Raw genomic sequence first — 22,622 nt, 5'->3', positions numbered from 1 at the left:
CAAAAATATATTTGATAAATTCAATGATTCTGAGAATCTGGAGAAATCTCTGTATGTAAGGGACAAGGCCAGTATTTGCTGGCCGTGATCTTTGGGCCCTGAGGCAGCACTGCATTAAAAACAGACAGGAGTGTGTAGTGGAAATCACTGCATGGGCTCAGAAACACTTCTGAAAAACACTGTTTGTGAAAACAGTTCATCACTGCATCCACAAATGCAAGTTAAAAATCTAAAATGCAAAGAACTAACCATATAAACAGGATCCAGAAATGCTGCCACCTTCTCTGGGCCCAAGCTCATTTAAAATGGACTGAGGGGAAGTGGAAAAGTGTCCTGTGGTCCGACAAATCAAATTTTTAAATTCTTTTTGGAAATCATGGACACTGTGTCCTTCAGGCTAAAGACCACTCAGCTTGTTATCAGTGCACAGTTCAAAAGCCAGTATTCATGATGGTGTAGGAGGGCATTAGTGCACATGGCATGGGTGACGTGCACATCTGTGAAGGCAGCATTAATGCTGAACGAAATATACATGTTTTGGCAACATATGCTGCCTTTTTTCAGGGAAGGCCTTGATTATTTCAACAAGACGATGCCAAACCACATTCTGCGTGTATTACAGCAGCATTGCTCTGTATTAAAAGGACTGCAGTCCAGACGTGTCACCGCTGATAACATTTAGCACATAATGAAATGAAAAATATGACAAAGGAGACCCCGAACTGATGAGCAGCTGAAATCCTGTATCAAACAAGAATGGAAAACATTTCACTTTCTAAACTACAGCAGTGTCTCCTCAGTTCCCACCACTTACAGAGTGTTGTTAAAGAAGAGGTGATGAAACACAGTGGTAAACAGGCCCCCGTCCCAACTTTTTTGGAACGTGTTGCTTGCATCAAATTCAAAATGGGCAATATTCTTCAAAAAACAATCAAATGTCTTTCATCTGATATATAATTAAGTGTTAACATCTGATATGTTGTCTTTGTAGTATTTTCTTTTAAAAATATGGTTTACATGATTTGCACATCATTGCATTCTATTTTTATTTACATTCTGCACAGCGTCCCAACTTTTTTGGAAATTGGGTTACATATTTTACTTGAAATGACTGGTTTTAGATCAAATAGATATATGTACACTTTTAAAAAATGATGGTTCCTCAAGGGTTCTTTAGCAAGGAAAATGGGTCTATATAGAACCCTTTAATTATGCAGAAGGTTCTTTTGGTGTCCATGGTTTTATATAGAACCATTTTCTTTACTAAAGAACCCTTGAAGAATCATTTTTTCTGTGTGCAGTGTTGATGTGGAAACAACTTTTTTTTGGTAATGGTTGAGGTGGAATTTGGGTGCGAACATAAGAAAATAGTTGCATTCCTAACAAAAAAAATCAAATTTTCGATTTGCTCAGTAAATGCAGAGCTTCCATCTACAATCATGAAATGTTTGAGAAAATAGTTTTACGCTGTTAAGGGAAGACGCTCGCTTACAGACACAAAACACTGAGACACACAGAGACTTGGTTCAGTCGCTGTTAAGATTCAAGATTCGAGATTCTTTATTGTCATTGCACAGGGTACAGCGAAATTGGGCAGTGACACTTTCAGGAATGAGTGGTCAATAAAACACATGAGAACCATCTGATTTCCTGGTTTATGAATTGTTTGGGCTTGACTTTGGTTCAGGCTGTGCAGGTGAGGAGCTCAGTCCTCTGTGTGCTGTTTGTAGTCCTTGTGGTTAGAAGCCCTAAATGAAAGGATGAGTGCCACAGAGTTTTATACTGATCAAATAAATAAATAAATAAATAAATAAATAAATAAATAAAACTACACATATTCTTAGCATCTCTTAACTCACTGGTCAAAAACAATTATTTTCCAGTTCCTGTTGAAGCTCATAATGGTGTTCATATCTTCTTTACTCAGCTTAAAATCAAAGACCTGCATCAAAAAGGAAACAGCAATATTCACAGCACGATCTGGTCCACGTTCCTTTTGTATATAAAGATTTACATGCAGTAACATACAGTACACAATCCAGTAAGATCACCTGGAAATCTTCTTTGATTCTTTCCGGATTGACGGATTTGGGAATAACTGCAACATTCCTCTCAATGTGGAACCGGATCAGGATCTGTTGATAAAGCGTATCATGACCCTCTTAGCGCGTAACGTAAACCGTCTTTCTACACTCATGATGATGTCATAACGACACACACAGGTACCTGCGCTGCTGTTTTCTTATATTTATCAGCGATGGCTCTGATCTTCGGGTCCTCCAGGAGGGACGGGTCACCTGGCTTTGCCCTGTTAAAAGAGATCGATCAGTAGAGTTAATGGGTTCCGTTCAGTTCTGCAGTGATGGGTGGGTTCATTGATTACACAAAGGGGAATTCCACTGTTTTTTCAAAATTTCAGCATAATTAGATTGTTTAGATGTAAACAAAGTCAGTCAGAGTGGTTTGATATAAAATGGTTTATTGTAGGCAAACTTACTGAGTCAGATTTCTTTACAGTGGCGGTGATAGGAACCAAATGTCACAAGACAAATACACACACACACACACACACACACACACACACACATTTTCTAAGCCACTTATCCTTCTGGGTCACAGAGGAGAAGGCACGAAACAACCTGGACAGGTTGCCAGTTCATCACACAGACATATACATTCACACACATTCACACCTAGGGGCAATTTAACGTGTCCAATTGGCCTGATTGCATGTCTTTGGACTATTGGAGGAAACGGGAGCACCCAGAGGGAACCCACACAGACATGGGGAGAACGTGCAAACTCCACACGGAATGGACCCTGGTTGCACAAGACAAATATAAAATATATAAAAATATAAAATTACCAGTGAACCTATACGTATCTTCTGAGTTTTTATATTGAATGTTGATGTGGTTATTTATGCCATACAACACCTTAAATTTGTACCAATCTCTCTGCCATGAATGGACATTTTAGGCCAAAAACTAATCTTACAATGTCTTCATCATCAGGCAACATATTCAGAACCATTTCATGTAATAACTTACTGTAAGCTTTTAGAGGCATTAATGTCTTCAGACGTCTGGTTCCTATCACCACTAATTTAAAACGGTAAGTTTCTTTAGAAAGGAGCATCTGAATGACTTTGTTTACGCCTTAACAATTGAATTATAAAGAAATTTGGAAAAATCTGTTTAAGGACAAATAGGGAATCTGGAATTTGGTGGTTTCTGGTAAAAGTTTTATTTGCCCACCATGGTCTGTCAGGGCACCCCAGAGGGCTGTACGCAGTCACTGTGATGCCCTTAGAGTGACAGAAGTTGATCAGCTTCTCCTGCGTCAGGTAGGGATGGCACTCAATCTGGAGTAGGAGATAAAAACATCAGCTGTTTTCTACTGGAGAAACACTAAGCCGTCTTTAGCTCATTAAAAATGATTACTGAAGGGTGGAACTGTGCATTGTGGAAAATAGGCTTTTGATTAATTAGGCTATATAATGCGACTGCATTGTTTAAACAACAGTGAAAACTGATCAACACCTCCTTCAGCTCCCCTCCTGCCTCCCAACTCTAGTGTTGCTAGTAAGCATTATTATAGTCATAATTTGTCTTCACTGCATGTGAGGAAACAGAATTATGAGCTTGGTTTTGTGAATCAAATCAAATTGCAGGCTCAACTATTATTGAATTATAAAGTAAGAAATACAGATTGTAAAATGCTACCTGGTGGTTGGCAGGCTTGTACTTCAGGCCTGGCTTGTTCAGGATGGCTTCAATCTGGCTTTGGGCGAAGTTGGAGATGCCGATGGCCTTGACCAGCCCAGCGTCCACCAGCTTCTCCATTTCCTTTATGATAAAATTGAAAACATTTATATGATACAAATTCACATCTTTAAGCGTTGATAAATGGATAATTTAGTAACAGAAAACAATGCAAAAATCTTCTTGGGTGACAAATGCAGGACTGTAGGTGCAGCTTTTTAGGTGAAAATACTGTTGTTGCACAGAAATTCACCAGAACACAGTGGTGTACATTTGACAACGTGTTTCATTATGCAAAAACAGCTGAGCTGGCAAAACGTAAAACTGGCATTTCACTGAATTGCTAGTCTGTATATTTTTTCCATCTTTCCGCAATGAAACTTGACGAATATCCAAATAGTTATTACAATATTTGAACGCTGGCACCTTGAACAGTTAACTGAATACTTGAGTACACATGCACATCCCTAACACATATGTATGCGTTCATTTAAAGAGGCTGTGGTGAGGTTCTTACCTGTTCCAGAACAGTCTATGTACATGTACTGAACTTTCAGGTTTATAACTGTGTAATTACCTCCCATGTCTCCAGAAAGGTGCTGTTATCTGGAATCACTTTACCCTCAGCATCAAGAGGAAGAAAAGATTCTCCAGGCTGCAGATTCAAATCCAGCAATCAGGACTTGTGCACATGTAATGCTTTTCACATGTTGTACATTATAAATGTTTATTGATTAATATTACCTTAAAGCCCATAGCGTTATGCATCAGGTAGAGATCCAGATAGTCCAGCTTTAGGTCACTCAGGGTTTTCTCACAGGCTCCTCTAACCAGAGATCTCTCATGAAATGTGCTCCATAGCTGAAAAGATAAACATGTAAAATGTTCCCTCTGTTTGTACTGGACTGTGAGTAGTGTGACTCATCAGCCAGTGATCACTCATGTTAAGGTCTTTATATAGCAGTAAAAATTCTGCAAGGTGTCAATGACTCTGCAGTTTGCTTATCTGCAATGGCGAAGTGTAAACTGCCATAGCCGAATATGTTTTTCTCATATTTCTCAACTCATGTGTGGAAGAGGGGGTTGGGGCTGGACAGGCAGGAAAAACATTGTGTAAGTAAACACCATGCATTTTGTGTAAATACCTTGATTCTCATTGTTTCTGTCGTTGTAGTGTTTCCCCCCTTTCCCATTTTCTCTTACAATCCACTATTCTCCAGTTCTCTATGTGATCTACTGCACTCACTGCAACCAAATCACAGCTATGTTGTTATTCATGCTAACACAAAACCCACACCACTCACCCCTGCACCAGCCCTACTGCCCATCCCCATACCCCTACCAATGAACCAGTCCTGTCTCCCCATCCCCATACCCCTACCAATGAACCAGCCCTGACTCCCCATCCCCATACCCCTACCAATGAACCAGCCCTGTCTTCCCATCCCCATACCCCTACCAATGAGCCAGTCCTGTCTCCCCATCCCCATACCCCTACCAATGAACCAGTCCTGTCTTCCCATCCCCATACCCCTACCAATGAACCAGCCCTGTCTTCCCATCCCCATACCCCTACCAATGAACCAGTCCTGTCTTCCCATCCCCATACCCCTACCAATGAACCAGTCCTGTCTCCCCATCCCCATACCCCTACCAATGAACGAGTTCTGTCTCCCCATCCCCATACCCCTACCAATGAACCAGTCCTGTCTCCCCATCCCCATACCTCTACCAATGAACCAGCCCTGTCTTCCCATCCCCATACCCCTACCAATGAACCAGTCCTGTCTTCCCATCCCCATACCCCTACCAATGAACCAGTCCTGTCTCCCCATCCCCATACCCCTACCAATGAACGAGTTCTGTCTCCCCATCCCCATACCCCTACCAATGAACCAGTCCTGTCTCCCCATCCCCATACCCCTACCAATGAACCAGCCCTGTCTCCCCATCCCCATACCCCTACCAATGAACCAGCCCTGTCTCCCCATCCCCATACCCCAACTAATGACCAGCCTGTCTCCCTGTCCCCATAACTCTACCAGTGAACCAGCCTTCATCCCAACTGAAGAAAAAGGTGAGTAGCATTATGTTGTATGACATGTGTCTTGGCATAATTGCAGGGCGTTTGTGGGATTTTTTTTTTTTTGTTAAAAGTTATTACGTTGGTGTCATGTGTAATGGTGGGGTGGGGAGAAGATGTGAAGTTTTGTTCCAACAGTGACTATAAACACACACTATTGTTGGTAAAAAAAAACTGTAGTTATCAAAAAGCAGATTGCAAAAAAACGTAAGAGGTAAAATCTAATGACAGCATTGGTTCTGCCCACCTTGCTGACAATGAAAAGCTCCTCTCTTTTTACCACTCCTTGGTCAATCATGGCACGGACGCCGGCCCCAACCTCCTTCTCATTCTGATAGACATAAGCTCCATCAAAGTGACGGTAACCAGCCTGGATGGCCACCTTTACGGCTTCTGTGACCTGTCCTGGGGTGGACTGGGGAGAAACATCACTGACACTTTAACACTGTGAGCCATTTAGTTCTAAACTACCATTAGTTTAATGTTGTCTGTGCTCTCAAATACTGAATCCAACTGAACAACCACCAAAGTCCTGATTGCATTTGCATGAGCTAAATTGAGGGAACTATAAAGGCCATGAGGTTCCAAGATTAGTTCTGAGTTACAGTGACTTAAATGCATGTAGCTGGTAATGAGTGACTGAGAATAATGGAATACACAGGTTCCACTTAACAAATGAAAAATGGGTATAAAGGAGAGTCAGAGAAAATTTCAGAGAACAACTCCAAGCACATTTCATTTGTTACTGTAAAAGTACTCTCAAGCAAAAGCAGGCCGTGTTTCAGCAGCGCAATAATTACAATTTTAAAGTCTCTTACCTTCCATGTCCCCAGACCTAAAATGGGCATCCGTGCTCCAGTATTGAGAGTGAGAGCAGATGCCATGATGGAACAATGTTTGTTTGTTTTCTTTTTTACCTAGACGTACTAGATAGTGAAGTGGCTTTCAGCAGGAGTTTCTCTGCTTTTAACACTGTGGCAGCTCCCCAGATAAAAGGCCAGTGTCAAGATTTGATTGGTCATGTATAGAGTCCACCCATTAGCTGCTGGAGCTTGGAGCCAAGTGGGTAGAGTTAGCAGCCAGTCCAGCCCCAAAAGATTCCAGCCGCAATAAAATGCAATCAAAATGTAGAACTCCAGTTCTGTGCAGGAGCCAATGGCATCACATCTGGCAACTAGCTGTCAAAATAAAAAAATAAAAAAAAAATTATGCTGAATCATGTTCATTTTTCCATTGCCTAATGCATCAAATCAGTGTTGGTGTCAGAGTTGATAATTCTGTGTTAGAATGCATTTTGGGTTACTGTCTGCAGCTAAAAATGAATATAAACAGCTTGAGACAATCTTACGATGACTTTGTGTTGTTTTTTATCGTCTGTGTTACATTACGTGCATCAAAGGCAACTTTTTGTGTAAATTTCAAATATGGATGGAATTAGAAATGCATAGGACACATTTTAAATGATGCTGAAAGTGGACACCCCCCCCCCACCCCCCAGTTGCAGCCCAGTACTGCCCTGTAGTGCTTGAAGTGGCAGTCAGTTCTCAAAGTATTAGATCTCTCACCTACTCACCTACTGCTTGACCACCACTAAGACAAAAGGTGAAGAGCAGCATTGTAAAACCATAAATAGTAATAAATAAGAAAAATGAGAACTGTAAATTTCCCATTTTGGAGATATGAGGTTTTGATATATATATATATATATATATATATCACTGCGGTCAGACCAAAAACCTTGTATCTCCAAAATGAGAACTTTACAGGAGAAGGAAAAAACATGCTTTACTTTTAATGTATGTCAATGGAACCAGACTTTTTTCCAAGTGATTTTGGGCCGTTTCTTTTGGTCCTTTCCTCTTGAAATTTACACACAATATAAAGGACAGTAGGTTTTTCCAAATTATGTCAAAAACTGAAAAACAAAAATGGAGATACAAGGTTTTGCTCCGATGGCATAATGTTCACATTCAACATATTTCACATTGAACACAATGAACAAATGAAGAAGTTTTATTTTTGGACAGTTTACACTCATATTCTGATTCACCTGCATCATTTATGACAGAAAAATGGCAAAATGTACAAGCGCACAGTTAGCTTTTAAAACATTACTCTATTGAACATTTTATTAAACATCCCACTTAATCACACACATTGTAATCTAACTATTGCAGTTGCTCTGTGACGGATCTGATCACTTTAATAAATGACTATTAAATAGTTTAAATAAATATATAAATGATGCATATATGTCATCTTCTGTCTTAGCCTTCACCTCCCCAACAAGCAGCTGCACGCCACTCTGGGAGGGGGAATTTATTTTATTTATTTTATTCACAAAGAGAACCTTCAGATATAAGTAGCAGACATAAGGCTGTATACAGTACACCTGCAGTGATCCTCCATTGCTCTACAGCTTCATTCAGTTTCTTTCAGAAAGATAAAAATGTCAAATAAAACACAACATGACTTCTTAAAGGTTCCGATGTAATATATACAGGTAACATATACAGGTTCCAGTGTTTTACAGATATATATATTATTGTGTCCTACCTCAGTCATCCCGCCCTCTTGTTACTGTGCACTCTTTTCACCTGGTCAATATGCTAATATTCTATATTTTATGTAATTTTGACTAATCTGACTGTTTTCTGTCCTCATTAGAGCAGGTTGACCAGGTCAGTGGAGAGATAACAACAAGTGATCTGCACTGAACAAAAGCAGAACTTACCAGCTTTTAGTCTTTGCTGCTCTGAAAGCTTAAATATTGTCACTTTTCATCATCACTTAATATGACAGAATATTATTTTATGAGTGAGCTAAGCTAAAAAAACAAACTGCATTTGCATATTTTGTATTTTACCCTATTTTACCATATTTTATTTTATGGTTCTTCAAGGGTTCTTTAGTAAAGAAAATGGTTCTATGTAGAACCAGGAACACTCAAAGCACCCTCTGCATGATTATATACGTTATATAGTTATATAGTTATATACTGTTAAGGGACGACACTCGCTTAACAGACACAAAACACTGAGAGAAGTTTCACACTGAGACTTGGTCCAGTCTTTGGTAAGAAATGACAGTTTCAGGAATGAGTGGTCAATAAAACAGAATGAGTAACAACTGATTTTCTGGTTTATGAATTGTTTTGGTTTGACTTCAGGTCAGTGTGTGCAGGTGAGGAGCTCAGTACTCTGCGTTCAGTGGGTAGTCCTTGTGGTTAGATGTCCTAAATGAAAGGATAACAGAGCCGCAGAGTTTCAAACTGATCATAAACAAACAAACAAACAAACAAATACATAAATAAATAAGCTACACATATTCTCAGTATTTTTGTAACTCACCACTCCCTTAAGGTTATTCTCCAGTTCCTGTTGAAGCTCATAATGGTGTTCATATCTTCTGTACTCAGCTTAAAATCAAAGACCTGCATCAAAAAAGAAAACAGCAATATAATAATATGTTCCTTCGTTATGAGGAGATTTACATGCAGTAACATACAGTACACAATCCAGTAAGATCACCTGGAAGTTTTCTTTGATTCTTTCCGGATTGATGGATTTGGGAATAACTGCAACATTCCTCTCAATGTGGAACCGGATCAGGATCTGTTGATAAAGCATATCATGACACGACCCTCTCAGCGTGTAACATAAACCGCCTTTCTACACACATGATGATGTCATAACGACACACACAGGTACCTGTGCTGCTGTTTTCTTATATTTATCAGCGATGGCTCTGATCTTTGGGTCCTCCAGGAGGGACGGTTCACCTGGCTTTGCCCTGTAAGAAGAGATCGATCAGTAGAGTTAATGGGTTCCGTTCAGTTCTGCCGTGATGGGTGGGTTCATTGATTACGCAAAGGGGATTTTTTGCATAATTAGATGGTTTAGATGTAAACAAAGTCAGTCAGAGTGGTTTGATAGAAAATGGTTCATTGTAGAGAAACTTACTGAGTCAGATTTCTTTACAGTCCATTTTTCTTGTTTTTCAGTTTTTTTAAATTATTTGAAAATGCCTGTTGCCTTTTATGTGTAAATTACATGATGAATGGACCAAGAGAAACGGCTAAAAATGACATGGAAAAAAGTCTGGTTCCATTGACTTACATTAAAAGTAAAGTATGTTTTTTCCTTCTCCTGTAAAGTTATTTTGGAGATACAAGGTTTTCTTCTGACAACAGTGATATAAAATTACCAGTGGACCAACAAATGTCTTGAGTGGTTTTATATGGAATGTTGATGATGGTGATTTATGCCGTACAACACCTTAAATTTATGCCAGTCTGTCCTCCATGAATGGGTTTTAAAAATATATTTTAGGCCAAAGTCTTATCTTACAATGTCTTCGCCTTCAGGCAACATATTCATAACCATTTCATTTAATAACTTACTGTAAGCTTTTAGAGGCATTAAACTCTTCAGATGTCTGGTTCCTATCACCACCATTATGACTGATTTAAAGCCTTCAGGAAGAAGTATTTCAGAATGACTCTGAATTACTTTGTTTACACTTTAACAATTAAATTATGAAGAAATTTTTAAAAAATCAGTGGAATTCCCCTTTAAGAACAAAAGGCTAATCTGGTGGTATCTGGTAAAAGTTTTATTTGCCCACCATGGTCTGTCAGGGGACCCCAGAGGGCTGTACGCAGTCACTGTGATGCCCTTAGAGTGACAGAAGTTGATCAGCTTCTCCTGCGTCAGATAAGGATGGCACTCAATCTGGAGTAGGAGATAAAAACATCAGCTGTTTTCTACTGGAAAAACACAAGACCTTCATCTGCTCTTTAAATAATGATTATTGAATCGGAACGTAACTGCATCATGGAGAATGGACTTTCGATTAATTAGGCTACCTAATGTGATTGCATTGTTTAAACAACGATCAGCACCAATGAACACCTCCAGCTCCAGCTCTCCTCCTGCCTCCTAATTCTCGTGTTGCTTCAAATTATTGTGAGAATACAGGATTGTGAATATAATCAAACTGCAGACTGAGTGTATCATTACTTCCCTATTACTGAATGATAAAGTAAGAAGTACAGATTGGAAAATGCTACCTGGTGGTTGGCAGGCTTGTACTTCAGGCCTGGCTTGTTCAGGATGGCTTCAATCTGGCTTCGGTTGAAGTTGGAGATGCCGATGGCCTTGACCAGCCCAGCGTCCACCAGCTTCTCCATTTCCTTTATGATAAAACTGAAAACATTAGAATGATCCAAATTCACAGAACTCTCCAATGGGCATTCTGACTAATTTTGATATTCAAGTATCTTTAAGGGTGAATTTGCAAGTTCAGACCGTGCGTTCAACATGGCGATGGTAGTATGAGGGAAGACTGATTGAGGGAGGGGGAGAACTCTGAGGACTTGGGCTGGAGTTCTGGGCAGCTTCTGCCTATAGCTAGAAAGCCAGATCATAGCTGTAGCAAGACTGATGTAGGACTGAGGAACAGGGAGGAGATCGGGTGACGGTGGGGATTGTGAACACTTCGTCACGGGAACGGAAGGTGAGGATGTGAATTTATTGGCTAATAGATTGGGAAAAGGCGGGGTTTCAGGCATGTTCCTTCCCCCAAACTTTGGTTATACCATTACTACTTTAAATGGATAATCAGTTAACTGCCGGAAGGAAAAACACAAGACCAAAAACCTCTTGGGTGAAAAATGCAGGACTGTAGGTGCAGCTTTTTAGGTGAAAATACTGGTGTTGCACAGAAATTCACCAGAACACAGTGGTGTACATTTGACAACGTGTTTTATTATTCAAAAACAGCCGAGAGTCGGTGGACAACATGCCAACATGTTTGCCAGATAAATATATTTTCATTGTTTCTGGACCTAGCTAACATCAGGGATCAATAAATTTGACATGCACAAGTACACATGCGCATCCCTAACATATGCGTATGCATTGATTTAATGAGGCAATGGTGAGGTTCTTACCTGTTCCATAACAATCTATATAGATGTACTAAAAATTTCAGGTTTATAACTCTTTAATTACCTCCCATGTCTCCAGAAAGGTGCTGTTATCTGGAATGACTTTGCCCTCAGCATCAAGAGGAAAGAGGGATTCTCCAGGCTGTAGATTCAAATTCAGCAATCAGGAGTTGTGCACATGTAATGCTTTTCACATGGTGCACATTATAAATGTTTATTGATTAATATTACCTTAAAGCCCATAGGGTTATGCATCAGGTAGAGATCCAGATAGTCCAGCTTTAGGTCACTCAGGGTTTTCTCACAGGCTCCTCTAACCAGAGATCTCTCATGAAATGTGCTCCATAGCTGAAAAGATAAACAGGTAAAATGTTCCCTCTGTTTGTACTGGATTGTGATTAGTGTGACTCATCAGCCAGTGATCACTCATGTTAAGGTCTTTATATAGCAGTAAAAATTCTGCAAGGTGTCAATGACTCTGCAGTTCGCTTATCTGCAATGGCGAAGTGTAAACTTCCATAGCCAAATATGTTTTATGACTCATATGTGGAAGGGGGTTGGGGCTGGACAGGCAGGAAAAACATTGTGTAAGTAAACAACATCTACTGCACTCACTGCAACCAAATCACAGCTATGTTGTTATTCATGGTAACACAAAACGCACACCACTCACCCCTGCACCCCACTGCACCCCCCCCCCAACGTTTCTGCATTTAAGATTGTTATGTAATGACTGGCATGGCTGCTTATTTATCAAGATTACCTGGTTCTCAGTGTAATCAAAATTAAAGAAAAGAAAAAAAGAACAGAACAGAAGAGAAAAAAAAAAAAAGAAAAGAAAAACATTTTCATCACACAGGGGTGCCGTATGGCAGGGAGAAAGTTAGGACGATTCTACACATTAGTGAAACTTGTTAGCAGTGAATTGTGAGTATCGGTGAGGCATCATGTCTCAGCTTCCTAAATATGGCTTCCAAAACCTACCAATGAACCAGCCCTACTCCCCAACCCCATACCCCTACCAATGAACCAGCCCTACTCCCCATTCCCATACCCCTACCAATGAACCAGCCCTGTCTTCCCATCCTTAATTCCCCACCAATGAACCAGCCCTACTCCCCATTCCCATACCCCTACCAATGAACCAGCCCTGTCTTCCCATCCTTAATTCCCCACCAATGAACCAGCCCTGTCTTCCCATCCCCATACCCCTACCAATGAACCAGTTCTGTCTCCTCATCTCCATACCCCTACCAATGAACCAGTTCTGTCTCCTCATCCCCATACCCCTACCAATGAACCAGTTCTGTCTCCTCATCCCCATACCTCTACCAATGAACCAGCCCTGTCTTCCCATCCTTAATTCCCCACCAATGAACCAGCCCTGTCTTCCCATCCCCATACCCTTACCAATGAACCAGTCCTGTCTTCCCATCTCCATACCACTACCAATGAACCAGTCCTGTCTTCCCATCCCCATACCACTACCAATGAACCAGTCCTGTCTCTCCATCCCCATATCCCTACCAATGAACCAGTTCTGTCTCCCCATCCCCATACCCCTACCAATGAACCAGTCCTGTCTTCCCATCTACATACCCCTACCAATGAACCAGTCCTGTCTCTCCATCCCCATACCCCTACCAATGAACCAGTTCTGTCTCCCCATCCCCATACCCCTACCAATGAACCAGTCCTGTCTTCCCATCTCCATACCCCTACCAATGAACCAGTCCTGTCTCTCCATCCCCATACCCCTACCAATGAACCAGTTCTGTCTCCCCATCCCCATACCCCTACCAATGAACCAGTCCTGTCTTCCCATCTCCATACCCCTACCAATGAACCAGTTCTGTCTCCTCGTCTCCATACCCCTACCAATGAACCAGCCCTGTCTCCCCATCCCCATACCCCTACCAATGAACCAGCCCTACTGCCCATCCTCATACCCCTACCAATGAACCAGCCCTACTGCCCGTCCTCATACCCCTACCAGTGAACCAGCCCTGTCTTCCCATCTGCAAACCCCTACCAATGAACAAGTTCTTTCTCCCCATCCCCATACCTCTACCAGTGAACTAGCCCTGTCTCCCCATACCCCTACCAATGAACCAGCCCTGTCTCCCCATCCCCATACCCCTACCAATGAACCAACCCTGTCTCCCCATCCCCATACCCCTACCACTGAATTAACCCTGTCTCCCATCCCCATACCCCTACCACTGAACCAACCCTGTCTCCCCATCCCCATACCCCTACCACTGAATTAACCCTGTCTTTCTATCCCCAAACCCTTACCAATGAACCAGCCCTACGAGTTCTGTTTCCCCATACCTCTACCAATGCACCAGCCCTACTCCCAACTGAAGAAGCAGGTGAGCAGCGATGTGTTGAATGACATGTAAGTTGGCATAATTGCAGGGGGTTTGTGGGATTTTTTTTTTATTATTATCAAATAATATTATGCTGGTGTGGCCTGTAGTGGTGGCGTGGGGGGACCAATGTAATATCTTTTCATGGGGACCAAAATTCCTGGCGGCACTCCTGAGCACCTCATCCCTTTGGAACAAAACTTTGTATCTCCATAATGGTGACTTTACAGGAGAAAGTAAAAAAAGTCTTAACTTTTATTGGAAGTTCACAGAGAAATTATTCGTTCCAATCAATTTTGGAACACTTCTGTTGGTCTATTCATCATGAAATTTTGACACAATGTGAAGGTGTGTGAAAAAAATGAAACAAAAAATGACAAAAATGAAGATGTGAAGCTTTGTTCCAACAGTGACACACACACACACATATATACATAAGAGGTAAAACCAAGTGACAGCATTGGTTCTGCCCACCTTGCTGACGATGAAAAGTTCCTCTCTTTTTACCACTCCTTGGTCAATCATGGCACGGACGCCGGCCCCAACCTCTTCCTCATTCTGATAGACATAAGCCCCATCAATGTGACGGTAACCAACCTGGATGGCCACCTTTACAGCTTCTGTGACCTCTCCTGGGGTGGACTGTGGAGAAACATCACTGACACTTTAACACAATGAGCCATTTAGTTCTAAACTACCACTGGTTTAATGTTGTCTGTTCTCTGACATACTGAGTCTAACTGATCAACTACCAAACCCCTGATTGCATTTGCATGAGTTAAATTGGAGGTAGGTATAAAAGGCAATGAGGTTCCAAGATTCATGCTGAGTTACAGTGATTTAAATGCAAGTAGCTGATAACAAGTGACTGAGAATACTGGAATACACAGGTTCCACTTAACACATTAAGAAAGGGATAAAGGAGAGTCAGAGAAGAGGAGTGAGAGAGGTAGAAAACACTACAACAGTGCAGTCTATGAGAACAACTCCAAGCACTTTGCATTTGTTGCTGTAAAAGTACTCTCAAGCAAAAGCAGGCCGTGTTTCAGTATCACAATCATTACAATTTTAAAGTCTCTTACCTTCCATGTTCCCAGACCTATAATGGGCATTCGTGCTCCAGTATTGAGAGTGAGAGCAGATGCCATGATGGAACAATGTTTGTTTGGTTTTTTTTTTTACCTAGACGTACTAGATAGTGAAGTGGCTTTCAGTAGGAGTTTCTCTGCTTTTAACACTGTGGCAGCTCCCCAGATAAAAGGCCAGTGTCAGGATTTGATTGGTCATGTATAGAGTCCACCCATTAGCTGCTGGAGCTTGGAGCCAAGTGGGTAGAGTTAGCAGCCAGTCCAGCTCCAAAAGACTCCAGCCGCAATAAAATGCAATCGAAATGTAGAACTCCAGTTCTGTGCAGGAGCCAATGGCATCACATCTGGCAACTAGCTGTCAAAATAAAAGGTCTGCAGTGCTGTGAGGCTCTCCTGGTTTAACTGTTACCTTCCACTGTTCAAAAACACAGCACAGTTCCTGTCCACCAAATTTTTATAATTTTGCTAAAGCCAACTTATTTTTCAAACCCAGATAATACAATTATGCTGAATCATGTTCATTTCTCCATTGCCTAATGCATCAAATTAGTGTTGATCTCTAGTGTCAGAGTTGATAATTGGAATTAAAAATGCAAGGTAGACATTTTGAATGATGCTCAAAGGGGACACCCCCCCACCCCCAAATTGAGCCCAGTACTGCCCTGTAGTGTTTCAAGTGGTAGTCAGTTCTCAAAGTAGTGGATCTCTCATACCCACTCACCTACTGCTTGACCACCACTAAGATGAAAGGTGAAAAGCAGCACCTTTCTTACCTCAATGTGTATAAAGGCCATTCAATCTACTGACCATAAAACCATAAACAGTAATAAATATGAAAAAGTGCATGCACACTGTATGGGAGATGGAGCTCATTGTGAAGCCTAATCACTCACCAGCCAATGTGCACATCATAATGCTGTCCATAAAAAAGCAGCAGGAAATAGTACCATATTTCCATATATTCTTGATCAATGGGGACAAACCTGCACTCCACCAGAAAAGAAGTTTACTATCCAGTGATGGTTCTATATGAACAGAAACATGTGGACAGAGTCGTTTTCACTGTAGTACATTATGCAGTTTTCTGTATTAGCCATGTTAATAACAGTATAAATGTTGCACTTCAGTGGTGAAAAAGTAGTACTGCAGCTACAAAACTAAATATATCACAACAAGTACAACACAAGTCTGTTAACTATTTAATTGAAAGATAAACAAAAAACACAATGCAAACAAATAGCATTACTCACCTGCAAAAAGAACACATATAAACAGAGGCATCACTAGGGATTTATGGATGGGGTGGGTTGCATGCAGATCGCTGACATGTTTGGTTCTCCTTGTCCATGGAGGACAAGGGAGGCTGGGTTTCGGTTCTGGGTAGCTCAGGAACCAGTGCTTAAACACTAGTGAACAGAGGGTGGGCGCTGTTCCCACCAGTTGAGAGTCTTCTCTTTTTCTCTTGGGGGGAGGAAAACTCCAATGGGCTGGCATGGCCCCTAGGGGGGCAGCTGTGTGGACCACATGGGGACAGTGGACGTGGTGCTGCTTTCCTGGGTAGGCATAGCTTAAAAGATTCATCCTCCTTCCATGTGTCAACACAGCTGTGATGCATAACGGCTGCAGTCAGGTCAAAAAGAGCCTGGACTGATTCCATGGGGGTCCCTGCAACGCATCACTTCTCATTGTCAGGGAGGAAAGATTAAGCCAATCTCCTTCCATAAGGCAGGAGAGGGAGAAACCTTTTCCAAACGCTTTCCCATTTCCTCCATAACCCAGCCACCAGGCACAGGGCCAGAGGAGCCAGGGCTGAGGCAAGGGTGCTGCAGAATATGGGTTTCATGCATAGCACATGGAACATGGGGTTGATATGCATAGAGTGCAGGAGAAACAAAAGGTACAAGACCAGGTTGACTCTACAAATGACCTTCAAGGGGCCCCATGTAGCATGTGGCCAACTTCTGGGATTCCACATGGAGGGGTAAGTCCTTAGTGGAGAGCCAGACCCACTGTCCTGGTCGAAAGGTGAGCTTGGGTTGCTGCCTCTGGTCTGCTGCTCGCTTTTGGACAGCAGAGGCAGTCCAGAGAGCAGCTTGGGCTTTCTGCCAGGAGAAGGCATTGGGTTTGGCATTCTTTGAGCCAGGTCAATATGACAAAATGCAAAAAAGAACTCCCACCTGGCCTGACGGGAAATTACATCATAATTTCGCTCCATGGGTGTCAGGCGATGTGAAAAGAAGGTGCAGAAATGTAACTACTGGGCAGAGCCAGTATGCTGAGATAACACTACCCCTACACCTATGTTGAAAGCATCAGCTTCCACCAGGAATGAAAGTTCAGGGTCTGGATCCTGTAAGACTAGAGCCATAGACATCTGATGCTTAAGCTCTTCCGAGTTGCGGTCATCCATTGAAACCACCCCATGTGCTTTTTGTGAGAGTGGTTAAAGGAGCGAACATGGTGCTAAAATTTTGGATAAAATGTTAGAAAAAATCAGCAAAGCCCAGAAGGCGCTGAACCAGTCAGAGCGACCGTCTTAATCTGATCTGTGCTCAGTCGGATCTTGGATATCATAAATCTAAGGACAGTGACAAACGGAACATAGAACAGGGATTTCTCTATGTTTATGTAGAGATGATTCTCCAGGAGTAGCTGGAGAATCCTCCTTACATGAGCTACATGTTCATCTAGGGAACCATTATAGATGAGAATGTCATCCAGATAGATGAACACATAACAATCTAGAGCTTCCCTCAAGATCTCATTGATGTAGCGTTGGAAGATGGCCGGGGCATTCATCAGTCCAAAGGGCATAACTTGGTACTCGTAGTGACCTGATGGGGTGATGAAGGCCTCTGATCTTCCTCTGATCACCTTCCCTAATCTGGATAAGGTTGAAGGTGCTGAGCAGATCCAGTGTAGTTAAAACCAAAGCCTGTTGCAGCATCTCAAAGGCTGAGGTCATGAGGGGCAGGTGGTAACGGTCTTTTACCGTGGATGGGGTGGATTTGGCCCCCAGATCGAACAGCATGTAATACACTTAAAGGGGAAATACATTTTTCCAAATTTATGCATAATTAAATGGTTAAGATGTAAACAAAGTCATTCAGAGTGGTTTGGTGTGAAACGCTTTGTTCTAGAGAAACTTACTGAGTCAGAATTTTTCCCAATATTGGTGAAAGGAACCAGATGTCCACCTCTAAATGCTCCCCCACAGTTATTGGAAGAAATACGCTGCTTGATGTCTGAGACATTGTGTTACGATAATTCTGACTTAAGCTTTTGGTCTAAAACATATTTTTTAATATAAATACTTGGAGTAATGTAGGAATGTCAGAATATCTCACAACACTTTTACTTTTAATACTCAGGCACAATAAAAAGCAAGTACCTCTGTACTTTAAAGGCCCCATATCATGGAAAACTGAATTTTCCTCACTTTTTAAAAATAAAAGAGTTAAATGTAGTGTGTAAACATTGTTAAAGTGTCAAACTGCTCCCCAGTCCATACAGTCATATATGGAAACAAAGCTACAAAAACAGCCCATTTTAAATTCACTGTTTTTGTGATGCCATAAAAAACAACACATTCACATATATCTGAGTATTCAGCCTGTTTAGCCCCGCTTATTCAGGCTGAAGTTACAAGGAGAGTTTCAGCTTTTTGAATGATGTATAATACAGGACAGTCAATCGAGACATGGCTCAATTACATATATCACACATAAATTTGATATATTTTCATGTCTTAAAAGCACAGCAACCAAAAAGCCTGTTTAATTTAGGAATAAAGAGATTGGAAAATGGTCAGGTAAATATGATTATGACTGGTTTTGGTACATAAAACAACACAAATGTTACAAAATTCAGACAAAATGTAGGATATGGGTGTTTGAACGGACGTAAAAAAAATAAATAGAGCACTTATACTTTAATTCAGCTACTATTTTACAAAGGGTATCACTCAAGTACACTCAAGTACAGTATTTGTGTATTTTATTTACCTCTGAATGGGACTGGATTACAAGACAATTTCCTTATAAGTTGGAGGTGGCGAGGTCGTTTTGACACTATAGCAGGAGCGGAGCGAGAGATCGACGCTGTACTCTCAGGGTTTCATAAAGACATTTTCTCCACTAACGGTCATTCTCAGGGTGAAGTGTGTGACGGTGGAATGATCTTCAGGTCTGAAAACAGACGGTAAGGCTGTGGCTGTTCCTGCAGTGAACCACAGCTTCATCAGTCAATGCTACACAAGATAACAACCAGCCACATGTTATTTGTGGATGGCTGTGGCAGCAAAACCAATAGAAAAAGTTGTTTACAGCGCATGAAGCATTGCAGAGTTCATGTCACTGGCTTCTCTGTCCATAGAACAAGGCTGTTCAGGAGCTAAAGACACAACTGGATCCAAATACAACATTACTGAGTAAGATTTTAATAATGTACAAAGCGAGAATGACAGACTTGCAGTCCCCCTGACAAAGTACTGGTACCGTGCGCCAGTCTTGCATGATTTAATTGCATGTTTTCACAATACAAGTCATTAAAGTCTTTGTCAAACAAAATCCACAGAACTCGTTTGGATAATTTTCGTATTTTTATTCAGAACTAAATTTTCTATTGGTTTTGTAAAACATAAGTGGTCTTATTTGACCAAAAGACTAGATTTAATATAATATAAAACATTAAAGTGCAAAATAAAACAAAACATGACTTTTTAAAGGTTCCAGTGTAAGGGCTTACTAAATATTACAAGACTTGAAATCGAGAACAGGTATTTTCTGAGAGTCTAATTATATCATGTAGAAAATTTTAGTTACTTTTTTTTCTATTAATCACACTAACAAAAATATTAATGTCGCACTCCAGTGATGAAAACGTAGTATTGCAGCTACAAAACTAAATATGTCACAGCAAATACAACAGAGTCTGTTAACTATTCAGCAGGGCCGCTGGCCATGAGACTCAATTCGGTGTTAGAAACATACGTTTTATTATTTGTGTGTAGTTAATTTGTGTTTTTGGCTTATTCAATCATAAAACTTTAACATTGAAAAAATATGAGCATTTTGGGTGGGGCAATGGTTAAAGTGGGTATCCCACCTCAACCGTCCCACCTTCTGGTTACCGTTAACTCTTTTCAACTGGTCTATATTATCTGTAACGAGACTGTATTCTGTCCTTAATAGAGCAGGTTGACCAGTTCAGTGGGGAGCCGACAACAACTGACCAGTGCTGAACAAAAGCTAAACTTACCAGCTTTCAGTCTTTGCTGCTCTGAAAGCTGAAATGCTGTCACTCTTCATTGTCACTTAACTGCATTTACATATTGCCATATTATATTTGAGCAAAAATGACTGGTTTTATATTAAATTGAATATGTAGCGTTAATGTGGAAACATTTTTTGGGGTAATGTTTGAGATGGAATTTCAGTGGCTGCAAACATTTAAAAGTAGTTGCATTCTTAAAAAAATATGTGTTGTTTGATTTGCTCAGTAAATGCAGTGCTTCCATGTAGAATCAAGAAATATTTGAGAAAATAGTTTTATACTATTAAGAGAAGACGCTCGCTTACAGACACAAAACACTGAGAGACGTTTCACACAGAGACTTGGTTCAGTCTTTGTTAAGAAATGACAGTTTCAGGAATGAGTGATTAATAAAATCAACTGATTTCCTGGTTTATGAATTGTTTGGGCTTGACTTCAGTTCAGGCCGGGCAGGCGAGGAGCTCAGTACTCTGCGTTCAGTGGGTAGTCCTTGTGGTTAGAAGCCCTAAATGAAAGGATAAAAATGCCACTGAGTTATAAACTGATCAAAAATATATAAATAAATAAAAAACAGCTACACATATTCTCAGTATCTCTTAACTCACCAATCCATTGGAATTATTTTCCAGTTCCTGTTGAAGCTCATAATGGTGTTCATATCTTCTTTACTCATCTTAAAATCAAAGACCTGAATCAAAAAGAAAACAGCAATATAATAATATGTTCCTTCATTATGAGGAGATTTACATGCAGTAACATACAGTACACAATCCAGTAAGATCACCTGGAAATCTTCTTTGATTCTTTCCGGATTGACAGATTTGGGAACAACTGCAACATTCCTATCAATGTGGAACTGGATTAGGATCTGGTGATAAAGCATATCATGACACGACCCTCTCAGCATGTAATGTAAACCGTCTTTCTACACTCATGATGATGTCATAACGACACACACAGGTACCTGCGCTGCTGTTTTCTTATATTTATCAGCGATGGCTCTGATCTTTGGGTCCTCCAGGAGGGACGGATCACCTGACTTTGCCCTGTAAGAAGAGATCGATCAGTAGAGTTAACGGGGTCGGTTCAGTTCTGCAGTGATGGGTGGGTCAATTGATTACGCAAAGGGGAATTCCGCTGTTTTTTTTCAAAATTCTGCATAATTAGATTGTTTAGATGTAAACAGACTGATTCAGAATGGTTGTATATTAAATGGTTGTAGAGACTCAGCTGTCTTTACAGTGGTGGTGATAGGAACCAGGGGTCACCATGACTACAACACAAATATAGACATTTTCTATACAAACAGAGTCTTCTGAGTTTATATTGATGTCGAAGGAGGAGTCATGGGCTGGAGGTTAGGGAGCCATCTTTGCGACTGGAAGGTCGCCGGTTCGATCCCCTGAGCCGACAGTACGTGGCTGAAGTGCCCTTGAGCAAGACACCTAACCCCCAACTGCTCCCCGGGTGCAGCGGATAAGGCTGCCCACCACTCCGGGCAAGTGTGCTCACTGACCCACAGTGTGTGTTCACTAGTGTGTATGTGGTGTTTCACTGCACAGATGGGTTAAATGTGGAGGTGAAATTTCCCCATTGTGGGACTAATAAGGGTCATTTAATCTAATGATGGTTGTTTATGCTGCTGAATTTATGCCAGTAGGTTTTAGGCCAAAATCTTATCTTACAATGTCTTCATCATCAGGCAACATATTCATAGGCATTTTATGTAATAACTTACTGTAGTCCTTTAGAGGCATTAGAATCAGTAAGGATCTTCAGAAGGGAGCATTTCACAACCACTCTGAATGACTTTGTTATTAACTGAATTATAAAGAAATTATAAAAGAGGAAAATAAAGAGGAGTTCCCTTGTGTGAGAATGAAACTGATAGCCATGCGTTGTTTTATAAGTAGAAACTTAAATCAGTGCAGAACCTCATATTCATGTGTTAGAGAGGATGATGTTTGATTACTCTGCCCTGTTAGAGAGTGACCCTCTGTACTGATTAGCTGAGACTTGAAAAAAAAAAAGAAAAGATGGAGAGAGGAGTGAGGGCTGTTGTTGTGACTGTGTCCGAACGATATAAAAGTA

General features: G+C 41.0%; 3 protein-coding genes across 4 annotated transcripts in view; all 3 read right to left on the bottom strand.

The window, feature by feature from the left end:
* Positions 1 to 1,536: 1,536 nt before the first annotated feature.
* Positions 1,537 to 6,955, bottom strand: LOC118812629 (aldo-keto reductase family 1 member B1-like). The gene is made up of 10 exons (XM_036577733.1): positions 6,666 to 6,955; positions 6,095 to 6,262; positions 4,509 to 4,625; positions 4,342 to 4,419; positions 3,726 to 3,848; positions 3,258 to 3,364; positions 2,227 to 2,308; positions 2,052 to 2,135; positions 1,860 to 1,942; positions 1,537 to 1,748 (listed from the first exon to the last, which is right to left on the bottom strand). The coding sequence occupies exons 1-10, from the start codon at positions 6,729 to 6,731 to the stop codon at positions 1,706 to 1,708; spliced, it is 951 nt and encodes a 316-aa protein (XP_036433626.1). The 5' UTR covers positions 6,732 to 6,955; the 3' UTR covers positions 1,537 to 1,705.
* Positions 6,956 to 7,842: 887 nt separating this feature from the next.
* On the bottom strand, positions 7,843 to 15,523 carry LOC118812632 (aldo-keto reductase family 1 member B1-like). 2 transcript variants are annotated; one of them, XR_005007564.1, is made up of 11 exons: positions 15,252 to 15,523; positions 14,644 to 14,811; positions 12,029 to 12,145; positions 11,862 to 11,939; positions 10,919 to 11,041; positions 10,474 to 10,580; positions 9,558 to 9,639; positions 9,378 to 9,461; positions 9,198 to 9,280; positions 8,526 to 9,082; positions 7,843 to 8,494 (listed from the first exon to the last, which is right to left on the bottom strand). XR_005007564.1 is itself a non-coding variant. In XM_036577736.1 (10 exons), the coding sequence occupies exons 1-10, from the start codon at positions 15,315 to 15,317 to the stop codon at positions 9,040 to 9,042; spliced, it is 951 nt and encodes a 316-aa protein (XP_036433629.1). In that variant the 5' UTR covers positions 15,318 to 15,523; the 3' UTR covers positions 7,843 to 9,039. The 2 variants fall into 2 exon arrangements, 1 of the variants encoding a protein (XP_036433629.1); XM_036577736.1 differs by having other exon boundaries at positions 7,843 to 9,082.
* Positions 15,524 to 19,835: 4,312 nt separating this feature from the next.
* LOC118812628 (aldo-keto reductase family 1 member B1-like) overlaps positions 19,836 to 22,622 on the bottom strand; it is a 6,833-nt gene continuing 4,046 nt past the window's right edge. Inside the window, exons 7-10 of the mRNA XM_036577732.1 lie at positions 21,496 to 21,577; positions 21,316 to 21,399; positions 21,137 to 21,219; positions 19,836 to 21,036 (exon numbers count right to left, since the gene is read on the bottom strand). Coding sequence (XP_036433625.1) covers positions 20,994 to 21,036; positions 21,137 to 21,219; positions 21,316 to 21,399; positions 21,496 to 21,577 — 292 coding nt within the window. The 3' untranslated portion in view covers positions 19,836 to 20,993. The remainder of the gene's footprint in view (positions 21,037 to 21,136; positions 21,220 to 21,315; positions 21,400 to 21,495; positions 21,578 to 22,622) is intronic.

This window comes from Colossoma macropomum, unplaced genomic scaffold, assembly GCF_904425465.1.
Source record: "Colossoma macropomum unplaced genomic scaffold, Colossoma_macropomum, whole genome shotgun sequence".
NCBI lineage: Eukaryota > Metazoa > Chordata > Actinopteri > Characiformes > Serrasalmidae > Colossoma > Colossoma macropomum.
The sequence above is the reverse complement of the archived record's forward strand: the minus strand, read 5'-3'. Positions and strand labels throughout refer to the sequence as shown.

Bases quoted from the DNA above. Each gene is read 5' to 3' on its own strand.
- LOC118812629 (XM_036577733.1), bottom strand. From the start codon at position 6,731: ATGGCATCTGCTCTCACTCTCAATACTGGAGCACGGATGCCCATTTTA. The intron at 3,365-3,725 runs GTAGCATTTTAC...CTCCTACTCCAG, and splicing joins ACAAGCCTGCCAACCACCAG to ATTGAGTGCCATCCCTACCT. The intron at 2,309-3,257 runs GTGGGCAAATAA...CTCTTTTAACAG, and splicing joins GGGTGCCCTGACAGACCATG to GGCAAAGCCAGGTGACCCGT.
- LOC118812632 (XM_036577736.1), bottom strand. From the start codon at position 15,317: ATGGCATCTGCTCTCACTCTCAATACTGGAGCACGAATGCCCATTATA. The intron at 11,042-11,861 runs GTAATTAAAGAG...TTTATCATAAAG, and splicing joins CCTTTCTGGAGACATGGGAG to GAAATGGAGAAGCTGGTGGA. The intron at 9,462-9,557 runs GTACCTGTGTGT...CTTTATCAACAG, and splicing joins ATAAGAAAACAGCAGCACAG to ATCCTGATCCGGTTCCACAT.